The sequence below is a fragment of the Mercurialis annua genome, linkage group LG4 (assembly GCF_937616625.2).
Source record: "Mercurialis annua linkage group LG4, ddMerAnnu1.2, whole genome shotgun sequence".
Lineage (NCBI taxonomy): Eukaryota > Viridiplantae > Streptophyta > Magnoliopsida > Malpighiales > Euphorbiaceae > Mercurialis > Mercurialis annua.
The window spans coordinates 41,527,643-41,544,084 of NC_065573.1; the positions used below are offsets into that span (position 1 = coordinate 41,527,643).

Sequence of the window (16,442 nt, forward strand, 5' to 3'; positions counted from 1 at the left end):
TCAATACATCTGTGTTCTTTTAAAGCAGTGCTCTTATTCTGAAAATTAGAGTTAAATTTGATTGTCTATGTCATTTATTGTTCGATTAAACTTTCATTCTCTGGATATATAGTTAGTCCAATTGTCCACCACTCAAATCTAAATTATTAGCACAACTGTATCTAATTAAGTTGAACTGGCACCTGGATTTGCCCTGGCATAATTAGGAAATGGGGACTATAACATAAGCAACATTGGTATGGTAGACTTGTTTAGTGATCTGGAGAGGACTATGTGTTTTCTTATGCTGAGCTGAGAGAATACACTATACAGACACAAGTGAAAGGTACAATGATTGCTAAATATTGAGGAACCACTATGCTTATATATGTAGAGAAGCAAACCGACAATACCTAGTTCATCTAATAAACAGGAGGAGGGATTGAAGTCAATTGGCAGCAGCAGCAGCAGCAGACAATATGTTGTCAGGAAAGAGCATGGATCTGCATAATGGGCAGGTAACCCTTCCTTCATCTATCCATTTTTCAAGACACTCTCTGTGAAACATATGCCTACAGTTGCAAAGCTCTCTGATTTCATGTGCTGTGTTAATACAATCTAAGCAGACAAGGCACACGCATTCTTCATCTTCACTGCTCCGCTTTGTCACCTTAAGTCTCTTCTTGATGAGGGCTGTTATAGTCTCTATAGGGACCGGAACTGGGGTTGGGCAGAGTCTATTCATCACCAGAATATAACTGGCTGTCTCCTCCTCCGCAGCATAAGTTTGACGCGGAGGCTTTAGCAGGCGGACACCAGTGAGGACTATGCTAAACACAATCTTCAAGTAGCTCACTGAAGCTTCCAGGAATTGATTCCCAAAGCTTGATGGCATCTTCATCATTAAGAGACTATAAAAAGAAGTGTGCTGTGCTGTGCAAACAAGTGGAGATTTATAATGGAATAATGGAGTTATATTTGAAGGTTTTCTTTGTATTTGTTGCCACCCGCTTAAAAACTTTTGGATTCTTTTGCTGCCGTGCTCCTCCAAAATAACGTAACAAGGATGATGTCCTTTTTTATAGACTTAATATATCAATGCTCTCCCGGTTCAATTAGTTCTAAATAAATCTTTCGCTAAACATTAAATTTAGTCAAGTTTTCATAAATATTTTTCAATTTTAGCATATTATTTATTATTTTTTCAATTTGTATATTTTAATTTTAATAAATGACAAAAGTTAAAGTTGGATAGAATTAAAAATATCCAAAAAAAATGATATATTTTGGATGAATAAATAATTATAATTCAGAGCTAAAAATATAAAATAAACTAAATTTAATATTTTAAAGAGATTGGGTTAGAATTTAACTCATTCAATATTTTTATTATTTTTAAGACATGGACCGTTTTTATGGTATTTCTTTTTTGGGAAGTTTAGGTATTTACTCTAAAAATGAAAATATTTACACATTTTATCTCAACATTGAAAAGTTGCAGAAAATACCTCACGTTTTTTTCAGATTTATGTTTTTACTCTGGGTTTAAAAATATTTATGAATTTACTCCGTTATCATCTGGTTATCATAAATCCTTCTGTAATTACATTTTTGCGCACGTTATCATCCAATTATCATAATCTTATCATATTTTATTATCATCTAGTTATCTTACTGCAGTGTTATGATAACAACATGATAATATATTGATACTGAGATGATAATCAGATACTTTTTTTTATCATAACATAATCATAGATATTATCATAACATTATCATATTTCATTATCATCTAGTTATCTTACTGCAGTGTTATGATAACAACATGATAATATACTGATACTGACATGATAATCAAATATTGTTTTATCATAACATAATCATAGATATTTTCATAACATTATCATCTTGATACCATAAATATCATCATCTCGGTATCATATGATAATGTTATGATAACGAAATATGATAATATTATGATAACGATTTTATAATCAAACATTATTTTATGCAGAATTTTTTTCCCCGCAATGTTATTTGATAACTACATGATAATACAGTGATACTCAGAGGCTGTTTTTTTATAAAAAAAATAATTTTTTCTGCAGTGTTATAATGTGATGATAATGCAGTGATATTCATATGATAATCAGATGCTGTTTTGTTTGCAGAAAATCGTTTTTTTCATCATAAAATCGCTTTTCATGCAGCTTTTTAGATCTAAAATTGAAAAAAATCAAGATTAATTTATTTAGATCTGAAAGTTAAAATGAATTGTATTTATCACCACGAATTAAGAAAAAAATCGCTAAAATCAAATATGAAAGAACGGCGGAGCGACGATGAAACGATGGCGGAGCGACAACGGATCGATGAAGGAACGATGACGAAAAAAAGAATAAAAATGGAGAAGAAAAGAAGAATAAAGAAGAAGAAGAAGAAAAAAAATGGCGAAAAAAAAAAAGAAAGCAGAGAAGAGAAGAGAAAGAAGAAGAAAGAGAAAGGAAAGAGAAAAAGAAAAAAAAGTGATAGATAGTATATGATTAGAGTAAAAGAAACATGATTAGAGTAAAATAATAATAAAAAGTAGTTATATTATAATATAAATATGTCTTAGAGTAAAAAAATAATTATAGTAAAAGGGTGAGGTATTTTCTCTATCTTTTCCTTCTTGAGGTAGGAAATCCTATTATTTTTAAAAAGAGAGTATTTTTCCTAATTTTCTCTTCTTTTTTTAAATTCAATAGTTGAAATTTCAACTGAATATATTTCAAATTTTAAAACTTCATTATTAATTTATTCAACCAAATGTCACATATTTCCATCTTCAATAAGTTCGTCTCACCCTTCAAAAAAAAAAGTTCGTCTCTAAACATTTAGTCCCTCTTGCCACATTGATAAGCAGCTTTTGACCAATGATAAGAAATTTAATTTAGTTAAACAACATAAATTGATTTTTAAAATAAATTAACTTTTTTAAAATAAAATTGTGTTTAATTTTTATTTAATAAAATAAGAATTTTATACTTTTAAGTACATGTTCATAGGTTTGGGTACTTGTCCAATCTTGGTCTTTAGGGTCGGGCTTGTGCAATAATTTTTTATTCCAAACTCGGCCCGATCTCGTGTCCAAATAGCCTCCTATTTTATAGACGGAGCCAGACTTTCATTTTTATAGTATTTTCATAAAGAGAAAATAACAAAACTATACAAAAAGAGAAAGAAAACAACAACAATGCTAAATTTGCTAAAATATTACATGAGCACCTCAAAAAAATAAAACTTTACATCTAATACCTTCCCAATGAGGATGCAACACATGACACACACGAAATAAATGAAAAAAAGTCAAAAACGCGTCAGAATAGGTCAAAAACGCGTCAGAAACGCGTCTGACATGTGTCTGACACGCGCGTCATAACCGTGCGTCAGTCACGCGTCAGTTCGTCAAACTATTCAAATATGTATCATTTATGTATCTGTTATGTATCAGATATGTATCAAAGGACATAACTGATTATTATTTTTCATATTTATAAAATAAAAATAAATAAATAAATATATTATTAATATGTATTATTTATGTGTTTCTAAGGTGTATGAATAATATATTTTAAATTAAAAGGTATATGTATCACGTGCTCTAATTAAAATTCACGCATCAAATAATATTAATAACATTTTGATACGTTACTATTCACTATAAATTGAAGCATAAAAATAATAAGTTATGAGGAGTATATATAATATCATATGTTATTAATATTATTTGATATATTATTGTCTTTGAGGTGTTTATATACTATATTTTAATTTAAAGATACATGTATCACATACTTTAATTGAAATTCACACAGCAATAACATCTTTACATGTTACTCGATATAAATATCTTTAATATATATGATATATACACAAAAAAAAAGAACTGAAAACAATATTATCCACTTCATTTGCATGAAAATATATTTTTTTCTTTATTTGCAACAATTTCTTATTATGCGTCTAAACTATTTCTGATATGTATAAGAGATGTATTGTATATGTATAGTATTTATATGTGAGTTGTATATTTAACGCATTGAATATATAATTTACGGATAGTTAAAATGTATTTATAACATATATTAAATAAAAATATGTCACATGCTCTATAAATTGTATAAAATATTTATCTGTATTAATAATATATTTATCATGTTTTAATTGTATATGAAAGATGTATCTAACAAATACATATAAAAGACATATATATATATATATATATATATTCTTGAAGCTGTTTCTGATATGTATTGATGATGTGTCCGAGATGTATCAAATATGTATCTCGAAGGCATTAAGGTACCACCATTGACGACATGACGCATATACTATTAAGAATATATCTATTATGTATAAATTATATATTAAAAATTTATATAACAAATACAACCAAACACGTTTAATGAATTAATATATATATATATATACACTACTAAAATGCAGCGTTTTAGCGACGGATTTTTCCGTCGCTAAAACGCCGTTTTCCGTCGCTAAACCGTTTAGCGACGGATTTGCCGACGGATACAATCCGTCGGCAATTGTGGCGTCGCTAATCGGTTTAGCGACGTCTCAATTTAATCCGTCGCCATTTGGCGACGGATAAATCCGTCGCCAAATGGGAAATATCCGTCGCCAAACACGTCTTGGGCGACGCGGTTGGCGACGACAGGGGACGCGTTTGGCGACGGATAAGTCCGTCGCCAAACGGCGACGGATATTTCCGTCGCCAAACTCACATTTTTAAAAAACGGGTTGCATTTTAGCGACGGATAAAATCCGTCGCTAAAATGCAAAATCCGTCGGGAAATGTAATCTATTTGGGCAGAATATTTTCGCTTTCCGGCTTTTAATTAAATATAAACCCTGTGTTTAATAACGCACAAATTATAAAAAAGATTAAAAAACACTGAAAATACTAAATAATATATATATAAATATATAACGTACGATACATCAGAACTGTATACAAAAACATCGCTACACTAAAGTACTACAAGTCTGTGGTACTTTAGTGTAGCCCTTTTTGAAATCCGTAGTGTTATTACGGTACGAATGTTCAGGTGGTAAGAACTTTCTGTGGCAATCAAACCACGATTGTTTACCACTCTTCGGAAGGGTAATTGCATCAGTTTCTTCCATACAGTGAGGACATGCCCGTTTACCCGATGTGCTCCATCCAGATAGCATTGAATAAGCCGGAAAATCATTGATCGTCCACATAAGAGCGGCTTTCAATTGAAAATTTTGCCGCCTATGAATGTCGTATGTCCGCGTCCCAAATTCCCACTAATGGTTCAGTTCTGCTATTAGCGGCTGTAGGAAAATATCCAAACTGCCTTTTGGACTATTGGGTCCGGGAACAAGAACCGTTAGAAACATGAACTCGTCTTTCATGGCCATGCCAGGAGGCAAGTTATACGGAGTCACAATTACCGGCCATGACGAGTATTGTTGCCCAAATGCACCAAATGGTTGAAACCCATCCGTACACAACCCCAATCTGATATTTCTAACTTCTGCTGCAAAATCTTGATGTAACTCCGAAAAGTGTTTCCAAGCTGGCGAGTCAGACGGATGATTCATCACACCATTCTCCATCTCGTGCTCGGCGTGCCACCTCATATGTTTAGCTGTTGCCCTAGAAGCGTACAACCTCTGCAGCCTCGGAGTTAAAGGAAAGTAATGCATTTTTTTATAAGGCACATTCGTGTTTCTTCTTTTTGAATTACCCGCAGTAGCTGGTTTCCACCTGTCATGCCCGCATACTTTACACAAAGTCAAACCCGCATCGTCACCCCAGTATATCATACACATATTTTTACAGCAGTCAATCACCTCAACTGGAAGCCCAAGCCCTCTGACTAGCTTTTTAATGCTGTACGAATTTTTCGCTAACTTGTTGTCATTAGGCAACAGTTGATGTACAACGGAGGGAGACGACAATAATTATATTATAGTTACGCTAAAAAAATAATAGATACACTAACCGGTTTTTGATAGGTGGAGACAGTGGATAGCGGAGGGAGACGACGGCCGGCGGACGGCAGATGCCGGAGAAGCAGTAACACTGCCATTTTTTTACAAAAAAATTAGTAAATAAAAAAAACCTAATTTACTTAAATAAAACCTAATTTTGTAACTAAAACCTAAATTAATGTAACTCCCTTACCTGAGATGAAGGCGGCGGCGCGGTGGGCAGAAGGCGGTCGGCAGCAGGCGTTGGTTGACGGCAGCAAAAGGAGAGAGGAGATGAGGAAACACAACAGAGGAGAGGAGAATGGAAGCGGACGGAAAATGACAGCGGAAGGAAAAGGCCGGTGGAGGGAAAAAGGCAGCGGAGGGGAAACGGCAGCGGAGGCGGACAGTGGGAGCGGCGGAGGCGTTGAGGGAAAAAAATAAAAGGCAAATGAAGAAGAAAGCAGAAAGGTCTGCAATTAATAGTTTCATTTTAGCGACGGATCCCGTATCCGTCGCTAAAATGAAACTTCCGTCGGCAACTGATTAATGAAACGCAGCGTTTCATTAATCAGGCAATTTAGCGACGGACGTTCAAATCCGTCGCTAATTAGCGACGGATTTGAACGTCCGTCGCCAAATTTAGCGACGGAATTAACATTCCGTCGCTAAATAGGAAAACTTCAGTCGGGAATTCTATACTGTTTTGGCGACGGATCCAGTATCCGTCGCCATAATCCGTCGGGAAATGGTATTTACCGACGGATTTTGGATCCGTCGCCAAAATCCGTCGGTAAAACACAGCTTCCTAGTAGTGATATATATATATATATATATAAATAAATGTATTTGAGCTGTTTCTGACATGTATTTAATATGTATAACATATGTATTTGATATGGATCCAAGATGTATAACGGTATACTAAACTTCTCGCTAAAGACATTGTTGAAATCTTAAATTACAATTAAAAAAAACAAATGAGAGACGTTAGCAAACAATATTATAATAGTTATCACATAATGCACGAAAAATTAAAAACAATACATCTTTTAAATATTATAAATACACAACTCATCTCAAATACATAAATAATACATGACATATTATTAATCAAAATACACAAAATTAACATAAAAAGATAGTAAAATTTCAAATATTAAGTCTTACATAAATAAATAGAATTATTTGCATTGTACATAATAAATTTGAAAAACAATTTGGATAAATTTTATACACCTCGTAGAGATATTAGATATATATCCAAACTCATTTGCTCTCATCGGTCAAAAATCATTAACTTCAACTTGAATTGGAGGTGACACAAATGACTCCATTCCCTGCACATTATTCCTTCTCTTCAATTCATTCTCCGCATTCAAAATCTGCCCAAAAATACGCCACCCACAAAATTAATCATAAGTGTCCCGTTTGACATAATTAACCACAGTAGCTGGAATTTCTCTAATGGAAGCTCCCAGCTTTACCAGTTCATCACACTGCAATTTCAAGCACAACCCAACATTTTAAAACTTTCAAAATATCCAGAAATAAAAAACAAATTAGTAACACAGTATGAATAAAAATTGGGAAGTTACCTTAGAAAGAGTTCTATTCCAAACAGTGGCCTTAAATACACTTTTAATTAAGTTAGTGGCCATGGCCTTCTCCATTATCCCTATTCCCAAGAATCCTACCTCCACTGTTTTAATATTTTTAATTTAAAACAATAAAAAGTATTAAGATTTCACCTTCTTCACTGACCAGATCCACACTCTCCTAACTCACTCCCCATCCCACGTCCGCCAATGACTCAACGAAACCCACCAACTCAACTCCAAAACCAACCCACCATAATCGGCCTAGACATCGAGTGGCAACCCAGTTTCAGCCGCAACGTAGAAAACCCAGTCGCCCATTCCTATAATTTTTAGAGAAAAATGGTGCAGAGAAAAATGGTGAGAAGTGAAAGAGAGAAGAAAATTAATGGTGAGAGCAGTGAAAGAGAGAAGAAAAATGGTGAGAATTCTAAAGAAAAAGGAATACAGTGAGGCTAGGATCAAATCACGTATGAGATGTAATATTTTACCGTTTAGTAACATTAAATGTAAAGAAAAAGTTAGCAGAGTAGAAAGAATTGGGCAGCCTTAGCAAAAATGTAAAAAAGGCCCGGTATTAGCCATTCCTGTAATTTTCTCTTTCATAAAAGTCTTCTCAAATCCAGCCCGAACGCGCAGATATATAGTGTTAGAGCTGGATTTAAATAGAAAATATAAAGTCCGAGCCGAGTTTAGGCAAAACTTGAATTTGTATAAAAAAATAAAAAGGACGATAGGTCCGGCCCGAGCCCGGTCTATGAACGGGTCTTTGAAATGATAGATTATACATGAATAAAATTTATAAATATTACTAAATATATTCTTTTTTGAAAATTCATCACTATTTTTAAAAAAATACTATAGTAATATTTTATTAATAGTTGTAAGATCATACATTTCCACAAAATTTAATTAATAATTATATTTTTAAAATAAAATCATACAAATAATGGCCAAAAATTAATATTTTATAATTTATAAAATGATCAATAAATATTTAGTTTAATTTAAAACTATTGAGAATTGTCTATTAATGATAAAAAGTAATTTATGCATATTTAAAAATTATGAAAATTAATGTAAATATTTTATTCAAATAAAAAAATTATTTATTAATGCATGTTTTTAAAAGTTAAATAAGTATTTTATTTAAAAATGAAAATTCATATGAATATTTTTTGTACTCTCAATTATATAAGTATAAAGATTTTAAAATTATTTATATAAATTCACTTTTTTGTGTCAATTATAGTCAAACCTAATTTAAATATGTCAGCTGTCATGCCAGTCAATTGCTTAGTTGGCAGTGACGTGAACGACATGGTGTGAAAGAAAACCAGTTCGATTTAAATATGACTAAAACAAATAGAACATATAAGGTTTTGCTAAATCTGGTGATTTTTAAAGGTTTGGCTATAACCAACATAAAACGTATAGATTTGGCATTGTTTTGGCAATTAAGTCAATCTCAAAACATATGTAAGTTGATAAAGCGTTCTCTTTCTTTCATTGAGATCGTAGGTTTGTATCTTACTCATATTTGCAAATATTTAAAGTTGGAGTTAGAAGCTACTTCCCGCAAGGGATCAACACTACTCGAATAGAAATTAGTCTGAATGTGGAAATTTAAAGAATCTGTCTCATATTTGAAATTCGTTTAAAACTCTCATAAACTATATGTCAAAATAAAATTATGTTGATAATAGCTAAACTTTTATAAAAAAATTATCCTTGCATTTGAATTTTAAATAAGTGTTTCAACTGATGTGCTAAAAAAATAAAATTAACTCTTGTTCTCACTTAAATTTAAACATTGTATTTATTAAAAGTAAGAATTGCGTGTATAATGATGTGCTTATATATAAAAGTAAAATAATAAATTATATCATTAAATTAAAAGAATTATTTTTAGCTTTTAGTACTAGTCCGGTGATTGGAAAATAAAAAAATCATTTAATTTATTTTAAAGAAAAAATCATTTTTAAAATCCTAATTTTATATCTTTTATCAATTGCAACTATTTTTTTTTATTTTTTTTATTTAAAATATATATTTTTCAGAATTGTATTCAAGACTTTAAGTTCTATTTTTTAAATGGAATTTTTTGCGTGCTTTATTATTTAGGATTAAATTTTAAACTATTGTCTAACTTTAATTTTTTTTATAAAATTTATGGTTACAATTGATAAAAAAATGATAAAATTAGAATTTAAAAAATAAAATTTAAAATTTTAGATAAATTTTTTAAAAAATCAAATTAAATATAATTATAGAAATTAAAAATTTGTGATAATTAATAAAACTAAAAGACACAAAGATTTAAAGTGAAAAAATAGTTTTGACTTTTAAAAAAGTTGAGAAGTGAAATAATTTGTTTTCTCAAGTTTAACGATTTAAGTGTCAATTTGCCTCTTCAATTTGTAAGAAATAGACAATTAACACATGAATTAATTTTGTCGGTAAATTAGTCACGAACTTATTGATTATGGGCAATTAACTTCATTTTGACAATTTGCCCCTTCAGCTTGTAAGCTAATTGTTTTCTTAATTGACAATTTTCCCCCTCAACTTGTAATCTAATTTATTCAAATGAGGTTAATTGTCTATAACTACTAAATTCGTGACTAATTTAATCACAAAATTAATTTATATGTTAATTGGTCATTGCTTACGAATTGAGAGGGGCAATTCCCACTTAAGTCCAAGTTTAAACAGCTCTAACTGTTTAGTTTGGTGGATTGACGATGCTTGTGATTTAAAAGCCCAATGAAATGAAGAAAAAGCCCGAGGCTGAGACTATGTACACATCAGATAGAGTGAAGTGAGTACTGAGTAGATAGAGTTGAATTCTTTTCCTCATTCACTCTGTAACAATGGCGTCGTCTTCTCTATCCTCCGCCTACTCTCATCTCAATTCTCCTTCTTCTTCTTCTTTATGGAGGAATAACAATGTCAGTATCAAGCTCTCCTCTTCTCTTGTAATTTCCCCCGCCAGCTTGTCTTCAATTTCGAAACATTCTCCGCTATTCTTTCACAACAATTCCTCTCAATCTCCGAGGCGCGGTCTCTCAGTTATCGCAATGGCGCCTCCTAAGCCCGCCGGGAAGTCCAAGAAAGGTAAATCTCTATCTCGCTAATTTGCTTGCAGTTGAGCAAAATTGAATTGAAATTGAGTGTATTGGCGTTATGGTGCAGTGGTTGGATTGATAAAGCTGGCGCTGGAGGCAGGGAAGGCCACACCTGCTCCTCCAGTGGGACCAGCTCTTGGTGCCAAAGGTGTAAACATTATGGCTTTCTGCAAGGATTACAATGCCAAAACTGCTGATAAAGCTGGTTATATCATTCCCGTCGAAATCACCGTCTTTGATGTCAGTTTTTCCTTTCCTTTCTTTCTTACAGTTACACTGTGTGTCTGTTTTTTTTTTTAAAAAAAAACTGCTGTCATTTCAGGATAGAAGCTTCACTTTCATATTGAAGACGCCGCCTGCTTCTGTTTTACTTCTTAAGGCTGCAGGTTTTCATTTCCTCTTAACACATCTTTTTACTTCTTCCTTTGTTTAGGAATGTGTTCATTATTCTGATATATCATTTTTCAATTTCACCTGTCGGGTTCGCAAAGCAGCACAGCACTGTCTAATTTCCTCCTATAGCTAGTTTTTTCTTCTAACTATAAATTCTCTATGTGCCTGTCTTTCTACATAATTCATTGCCATGATTTATCAGTGGTATAAGTCTCACTTAGGTGGCACACCAGCAGTTAAATTGAACTTGTTCACTTCTGTAAGAGATGCATGAATGCTCACACAAGTTTATATGTACACAAGCACTCCAAAGAATTAAGAAGGGCTCCACAACAATTGAACTTCTAAATTTTATAAACGCAAAATCTTGAGTATCATCTAAATTACACAGTTACACCTATGCAGCAGTGCTACTTATTCACTCCTCATGCTTGTAATTGAAAGGGGTGTTATTATGTGGGTAGTTTGATACTAAAGATAGATTTAACAGAAGCCCGATCTTGCTGAAGAAAAGCTGGAATTAAGGGTGTTATAATAGGGGATTTTACAGGGTGTTACTGTCTGCATTTATAGAATTTTGAGGAGCAAATGCACTCATCCTGGAAGGGTTTGCAAAATACAAAGTAGCAGTGCATGTTAGAAAAAAATCTTAAAGCTTGGATCAATCTAATGCCTATTCATTCTTGCATCACCCTTTGCTTTTTAAATCATCATTTTTTGTTGTTGAAAACTGTTAAAGCATGTATCAATCTGATAAAGGACTAGGAGTGACCGCCAGATCTAGCTTGTTGTCCGTCAGTCCTTATCATGTGGTGTGTGCACTCGTTGCGTAGTCTATCGAAATATATCAAATGTTGTGAAATTATTAGTTCATTCTGAAAATGAATTCCTCCTAGGTAATCAATTTTCAACTGATTCTGTTTTGACCTGTGCTTCATAATGTGTTGAATCGAACTGCTGTTTGGGTAACATTTGTTAGATTCATGTTCATGAGCTTAACTGCTTAGCTCTAGTGAACAATGATACTTGACTAGGTGGTGAAGAATGCTCGACCATGTAGTTGAAAGAAATAAGTTTAGATTATGTTTTTTGTGCGAATAAAAGAACAATGTAGATAGTTGTGTGATAGGGATGGTCGGTGTACTTGTAACAGGAGTGGAGAAAGGGTCTAAGGATCCACAAATAGAGAAAGTGGGTAAGATAACAATTGAGCAATTGCGGACAATAGCAGCAGAAAAGCTACCAGATTTAAACTGCAGCACCATTGAATCAGCAATGAGAATTATAGCTGGGACTGCAGCTAATATGGGAATTGATGTTGATCCCCCTATCCTCCAACGAAAAGTGAAGCAAGTTGTGTAATCCTCTTCATTAGTTGTTGCTTATTTATCTACTTGTATTTTGTATCATAGTTTCTATGAAATTCCTTCAAAACTTCATTAATTCTAAACAAGGCAAATGAAACGTGTGCGCCTAATTTTCTGACCCATTCGCTAAATAATCAACTCCTTTTTATATAAAGTTTTTTTTTTTAAACAAGGCTTAATCATCAAAAAAAACCCTCACCTTTTAGCCATTTTTCAGTTGCACCCTGACGTTGCAATTTTATCAGTTGCACCCTAATTCGCACCTTTGGATTTCAATTCTACCCTCAAAATCAAATTGGACTTTTTTTACTCGGAAAAAATTCATAAAAATCCTATAAAGTACTCGTTTGAACTCTTTTTCACATAAAAAGTTAAAAATTGATGACTTATTTTAACTTTTTTCAAATGAAAAAGAGATCAATTTAATACTTGAGGGTGGAATTGAAAACCAAAGGTGCAAATTAGGGTGCAACTGACAAAATTGCAACGTCAGGGTGCATTTGAAAAGGGGCTAAAATGTGGAGTTTTTTTTTTGTGATTAAGCCTCTAAACAACTAGGAGAATAATAATAACAACAACTAGAATGTTCTTTTCATTTTAAAATTTCTGTTTTTTTTTAAATTTATTCATCTAGCTAATATTGTTATTTTTAATCGCTTGTTCTTTTAAGATTTCAAAATAATTTTAGCTATCATTTTTCAAATTTATCACTTTCTAGTTAATGACTCTATGCTTCAATTTACAATTTATTTATTTATTTTTATAATTTAGAAAATAACATTTAAAGTTTTAGTTTGTACAATTTTATCTAAATGGATAAATAAAAAAAACGGAAAGAGTAATCAATATAGAAATAGTAATAGTTGGTTTAAATTAGTTATACTTTTTTAAAGTCCAAATTTGATTTCTGCAAAATTTAAGGATGAAATTAAAGAGTTAAAAAATTTGAACTTGATGTACACATTGAGAATTGGTGGCAGAGGAAAAAGCGGTAGAAAGTAATTAAATTAGGTAATTATCTAGGTACCATACAAATATAAGCAATTTGGTTAAATAATAAAACGAAACAAAATCCGAATGTCATCTGAACGTCAGCTGTCTCTGCATCTTTGGAAAGTGTATTAGTATATAAACCTATTTATCTAATCAAATACTATACATCTATGAGAGACGGACGAACAAAAAATATTACTCAAAGAAAGAAACAAAAGCAGGTTAAAACCGAACCGCTAGTCTAGAGCAATCATTATCCTCATCAGCAGCACCGCCGTCGTTCAACAAAACCTACTTTTGCCGAGGTTGCTCTCTCCCTCTCCAACTTTCAATTGATTATTGTTTTGATGATAATATCCTATATTCGGTCGATTCGTGGATTCTTTTTAACTTTTCTTGAGATCCCTAAAAAGCAATTTAAATTTAAGTTTAAAGTATCTTATACTGAATCTTTCAAAAGTTAAATTGTTTTTTTTTAAGATAAAATGTACCTTTTTAGTTATTTTTGTCTATAGTTTTGGCTTCTGGCTCTTTTGTTATTTTGTACTTGGTTTTTATTAATTCTTATGTATATATGTTTCGTACATAATCTGGGCTTTGTTGGAATCTTGTTATGACTAGATGCTTATGGTTTGATTGTTAAGCTTGTAATTATTTGATGAATGCCTTATATTTTTGTTGCTTTCATCTTTCCTTTTAATTTTTCTGCTTGTGAAGTTTTGTTGCGCCAGAAGTAATTATATGCACCTCGGACAATCTTAAACATCAATTTCTGTGTGTTTCCATTAGATTAAAATTTGTGTGGTTATTAATGACCAAAAGTTTAAACATCCAAGCCAGATTAAAAACACAATACCAAGGGATGTAATTGTTGAAGCTGTTTTTGGTTAACTAAGTTTTACTTTAGATATTCTCTTATTAAGACGGATATAGCTCTAGATTCATGCTTATGCTAGGATGACTAAGTTACATTTAGAATGCTATGGTTGACAATCGTAGTTACTTGATGTATTTGGTATTGACGCGGAGGTTCTGAATTAATACATGCATGCAACTTATTGTAGCTTTCCATTGCTATGTGATTTTACAACTGAATTTATTCATTGTTATTGGTTAATCAAATTTCAGATGGATGAGCAAAATTCCGATTCTTCTCATACTATTGAAGTTCATGGAGATGTTCCATCTGTGGATAGGAGTTTGGGCGGAACGAAGATTTGTGGAGAGGCACCTTGCGGTTTTTCAGACGCTAAATCCAGTTCAAAAGATGCAAAAGAACGGTCGGACTCCATGCGGAAGCTTTTGATTGCAGTTGTACTTTGCATCATCTTCATGACTGTAGAAGTTGTTGGAGGCATCAAAGCCAACAGCCTTGCGATTTTGACTGATGCAGCTCATCTATTATCAGATGTTGCAGCATTTGCAATCTCCTTGTTTTCTCTCTGGGCAGCAGGATGGGAAGCGAATCCGCGCCAGTCTTATGGTTTTTTCAGGATTGAGATACTCGGTGCACTGATTTCCATTCAAATGATATGGCTTCTTGCTGGAATCCTTGTGTATGAAGCCATTGCTAGACTTATCCATGATACAGGTGAAGTCCAGGGTTTCCTTATGTTTCTTGTTTCTGCATTTGGTTTAGTGGTGAATATTGCCATGGCACTCTTATTGGGTCATGAGCATGGTCACAGCCATGGCCATGATGGTCACAGCCATAGTCATGATGATCACAGCCATAGTCATGATGATCACAGCCATAGTCATGATGGTCATGCACATAACCATGGGCTCACTGTATATACACATCAGCATCATCATGAGGGAAGCTCTGAGCACAATGATGAGCATCATCATTCACATGAAACGGGTCATTCTGATCCTCTACTTAGAACTTACTCTGGCAACAATGCAGCCCAAGGTGAAGCTAAGCAAAAGAAACAGCGGAACGTCAATATACAGGGTGCTTATCTTCATGTATTGGGCGACTCCATACAGAGTGTTGGGGTGATGATCGGTGGAGCAGTTATTTGGTATAAACCGGAATGGAAGATTATAGATTTGATTTGCACGCTTGTATTCTCAGTAATTGTGTTAGGCACAACAATCAGGATGTTGCGGAATATTCTAGAGGTTCTGATGGAAAGTACGCCAAGAGAGATTGATGCTACGAGGCTGGAGAAGGGTCTTTGCGAGATGGATGAGGTGGTTGCGATCCATGAATTGCACATTTGGGCCATAACAGTTGGGAAGGTTTTATTGGCTTGCCATGTTAAGATCACGCCTGATGCTGATGCAGATGTGGTACTAAACAAGGTGATAGGCTACATTAACAGAGAATATAATATCAGTCACGTGACCATTCAGATTGAGCGGCAATGAAGTTGCGAATTGGATTTTGATGGTTGAAGGTGGATCTATTGGAGTTTTGGTGATATTAGAAATTGAGTTTGTAATTCTTTTAAATCTAGCAATAGTGATAATTAGCAATTCATGTTGATTACTGTTTTTAAGAATGATGTTAAATTTGCGCTGCTACTCTTTCTTACTGTTCATTTTTATGTAATGATAATTGGTCTGGAGTAACCAGGAGTCGGGTATCCTCTTTAGAAATGTTAACTAGGTTTGTTAATTGATTGCAATATGTATGAAGTAGGGTAAAATTTGTGAATTGGCTGCAAGCTTTCTGGTCATGATCCGGAGAAAAGAGAGGGAAAGTTGCTTAGTTTTGGCATCCGCAACTGACTTGAACAAAGTTGTTTAGTTTGGTCTTTCACTCTTTCTGTAAGCCATCATTTTATATTGTGTGCAAAGATATCAGTATAATTTTGATCAAATCCAATTGCCATTTCTGATAGTTCATAGCCATTGCATGCTTAATGCCTTGCCTGTGTAATCTTCTTAGCTCACTTGTGCAAATATATTAGTTCTATACACTCCAGTATTTTTTGAATTGAACGATTTTAAAATGCATGAATCTTACTAAATTT

General features: G+C 33.0%; 3 protein-coding genes across 3 annotated transcripts; 2 read left to right on the plus strand and 1 right to left on the minus strand.

Moving 5' to 3' along the window:
* Nucleotides 1-165: 165 nt before the first annotated feature.
* LOC126677263 (brassinosteroid-responsive RING protein 1-like) lies at nt 166-1,023 on the minus strand. The gene has a single exon (XM_050371808.1). The coding sequence runs from the start codon at nt 881-883 to the stop codon at nt 428-430; it is 456 nt and encodes a 151-aa protein (XP_050227765.1). The 5' UTR covers nt 884-1,023; the 3' UTR covers nt 166-427.
* Nucleotides 1,024-10,381: 9,358 nt separating this feature from the next.
* LOC126679109 (50S ribosomal protein L11, chloroplastic) lies at nt 10,382-12,583 on the plus strand. Its single transcript, XM_050374048.2, has 4 exons — nt 10,382-10,694; nt 10,773-10,945; nt 11,028-11,091; nt 12,252-12,583. Exons 1-4 carry the CDS (start codon nt 10,451-10,453, stop codon nt 12,458-12,460), a joined length of 690 nt encoding a protein of 229 aa, XP_050230005.1. The 5' UTR covers nt 10,382-10,450; the 3' UTR covers nt 12,461-12,583.
* A 971-nt stretch (nt 12,584-13,554) lies between these two features.
* On the plus strand, nt 13,555-16,038 carry LOC126678155 (metal tolerance protein 1-like). The gene is made up of 2 exons (XM_050373044.2): nt 13,555-13,763; nt 14,587-16,038. Exon 2 carries the CDS (start codon nt 14,587-14,589, stop codon nt 15,832-15,834), a length of 1,248 nt encoding a protein of 415 aa, XP_050229001.1. The 5' UTR covers nt 13,555-13,763; the 3' UTR covers nt 15,835-16,038.
* The last annotated feature ends 404 nt before the right edge of the window (nt 16,039-16,442 follow it).

Bases quoted from the DNA above. Each gene is read 5' to 3' on its own strand.
- LOC126678155 (XM_050373044.2), top strand. From the start codon at position 14,587: ATGGATGAGCAAAATTCCGATTCTTCTCATACTATTGAAGTTCATGGA.
- LOC126679109 (XM_050374048.2), top strand. From the start codon at position 10,451: ATGGCGTCGTCTTCTCTATCCTCCGCCTACTCTCATCTCAATTCTCCT. The intron at 10,695-10,772 runs GTAAATCTCTAT...GTTATGGTGCAG, and splicing joins CGCCGGGAAGTCCAAGAAAG to TGGTTGGATTGATAAAGCTG. The intron at 11,092-12,251 runs GTTTTCATTTCC...TACTTGTAACAG, and splicing joins TTTACTTCTTAAGGCTGCAG to GAGTGGAGAAAGGGTCTAAG.
- LOC126677263 (XM_050371808.1), bottom strand. From the start codon at position 883: ATGATGAAGATGCCATCAAGCTTTGGGAATCAATTCCTGGAAGCTTCA.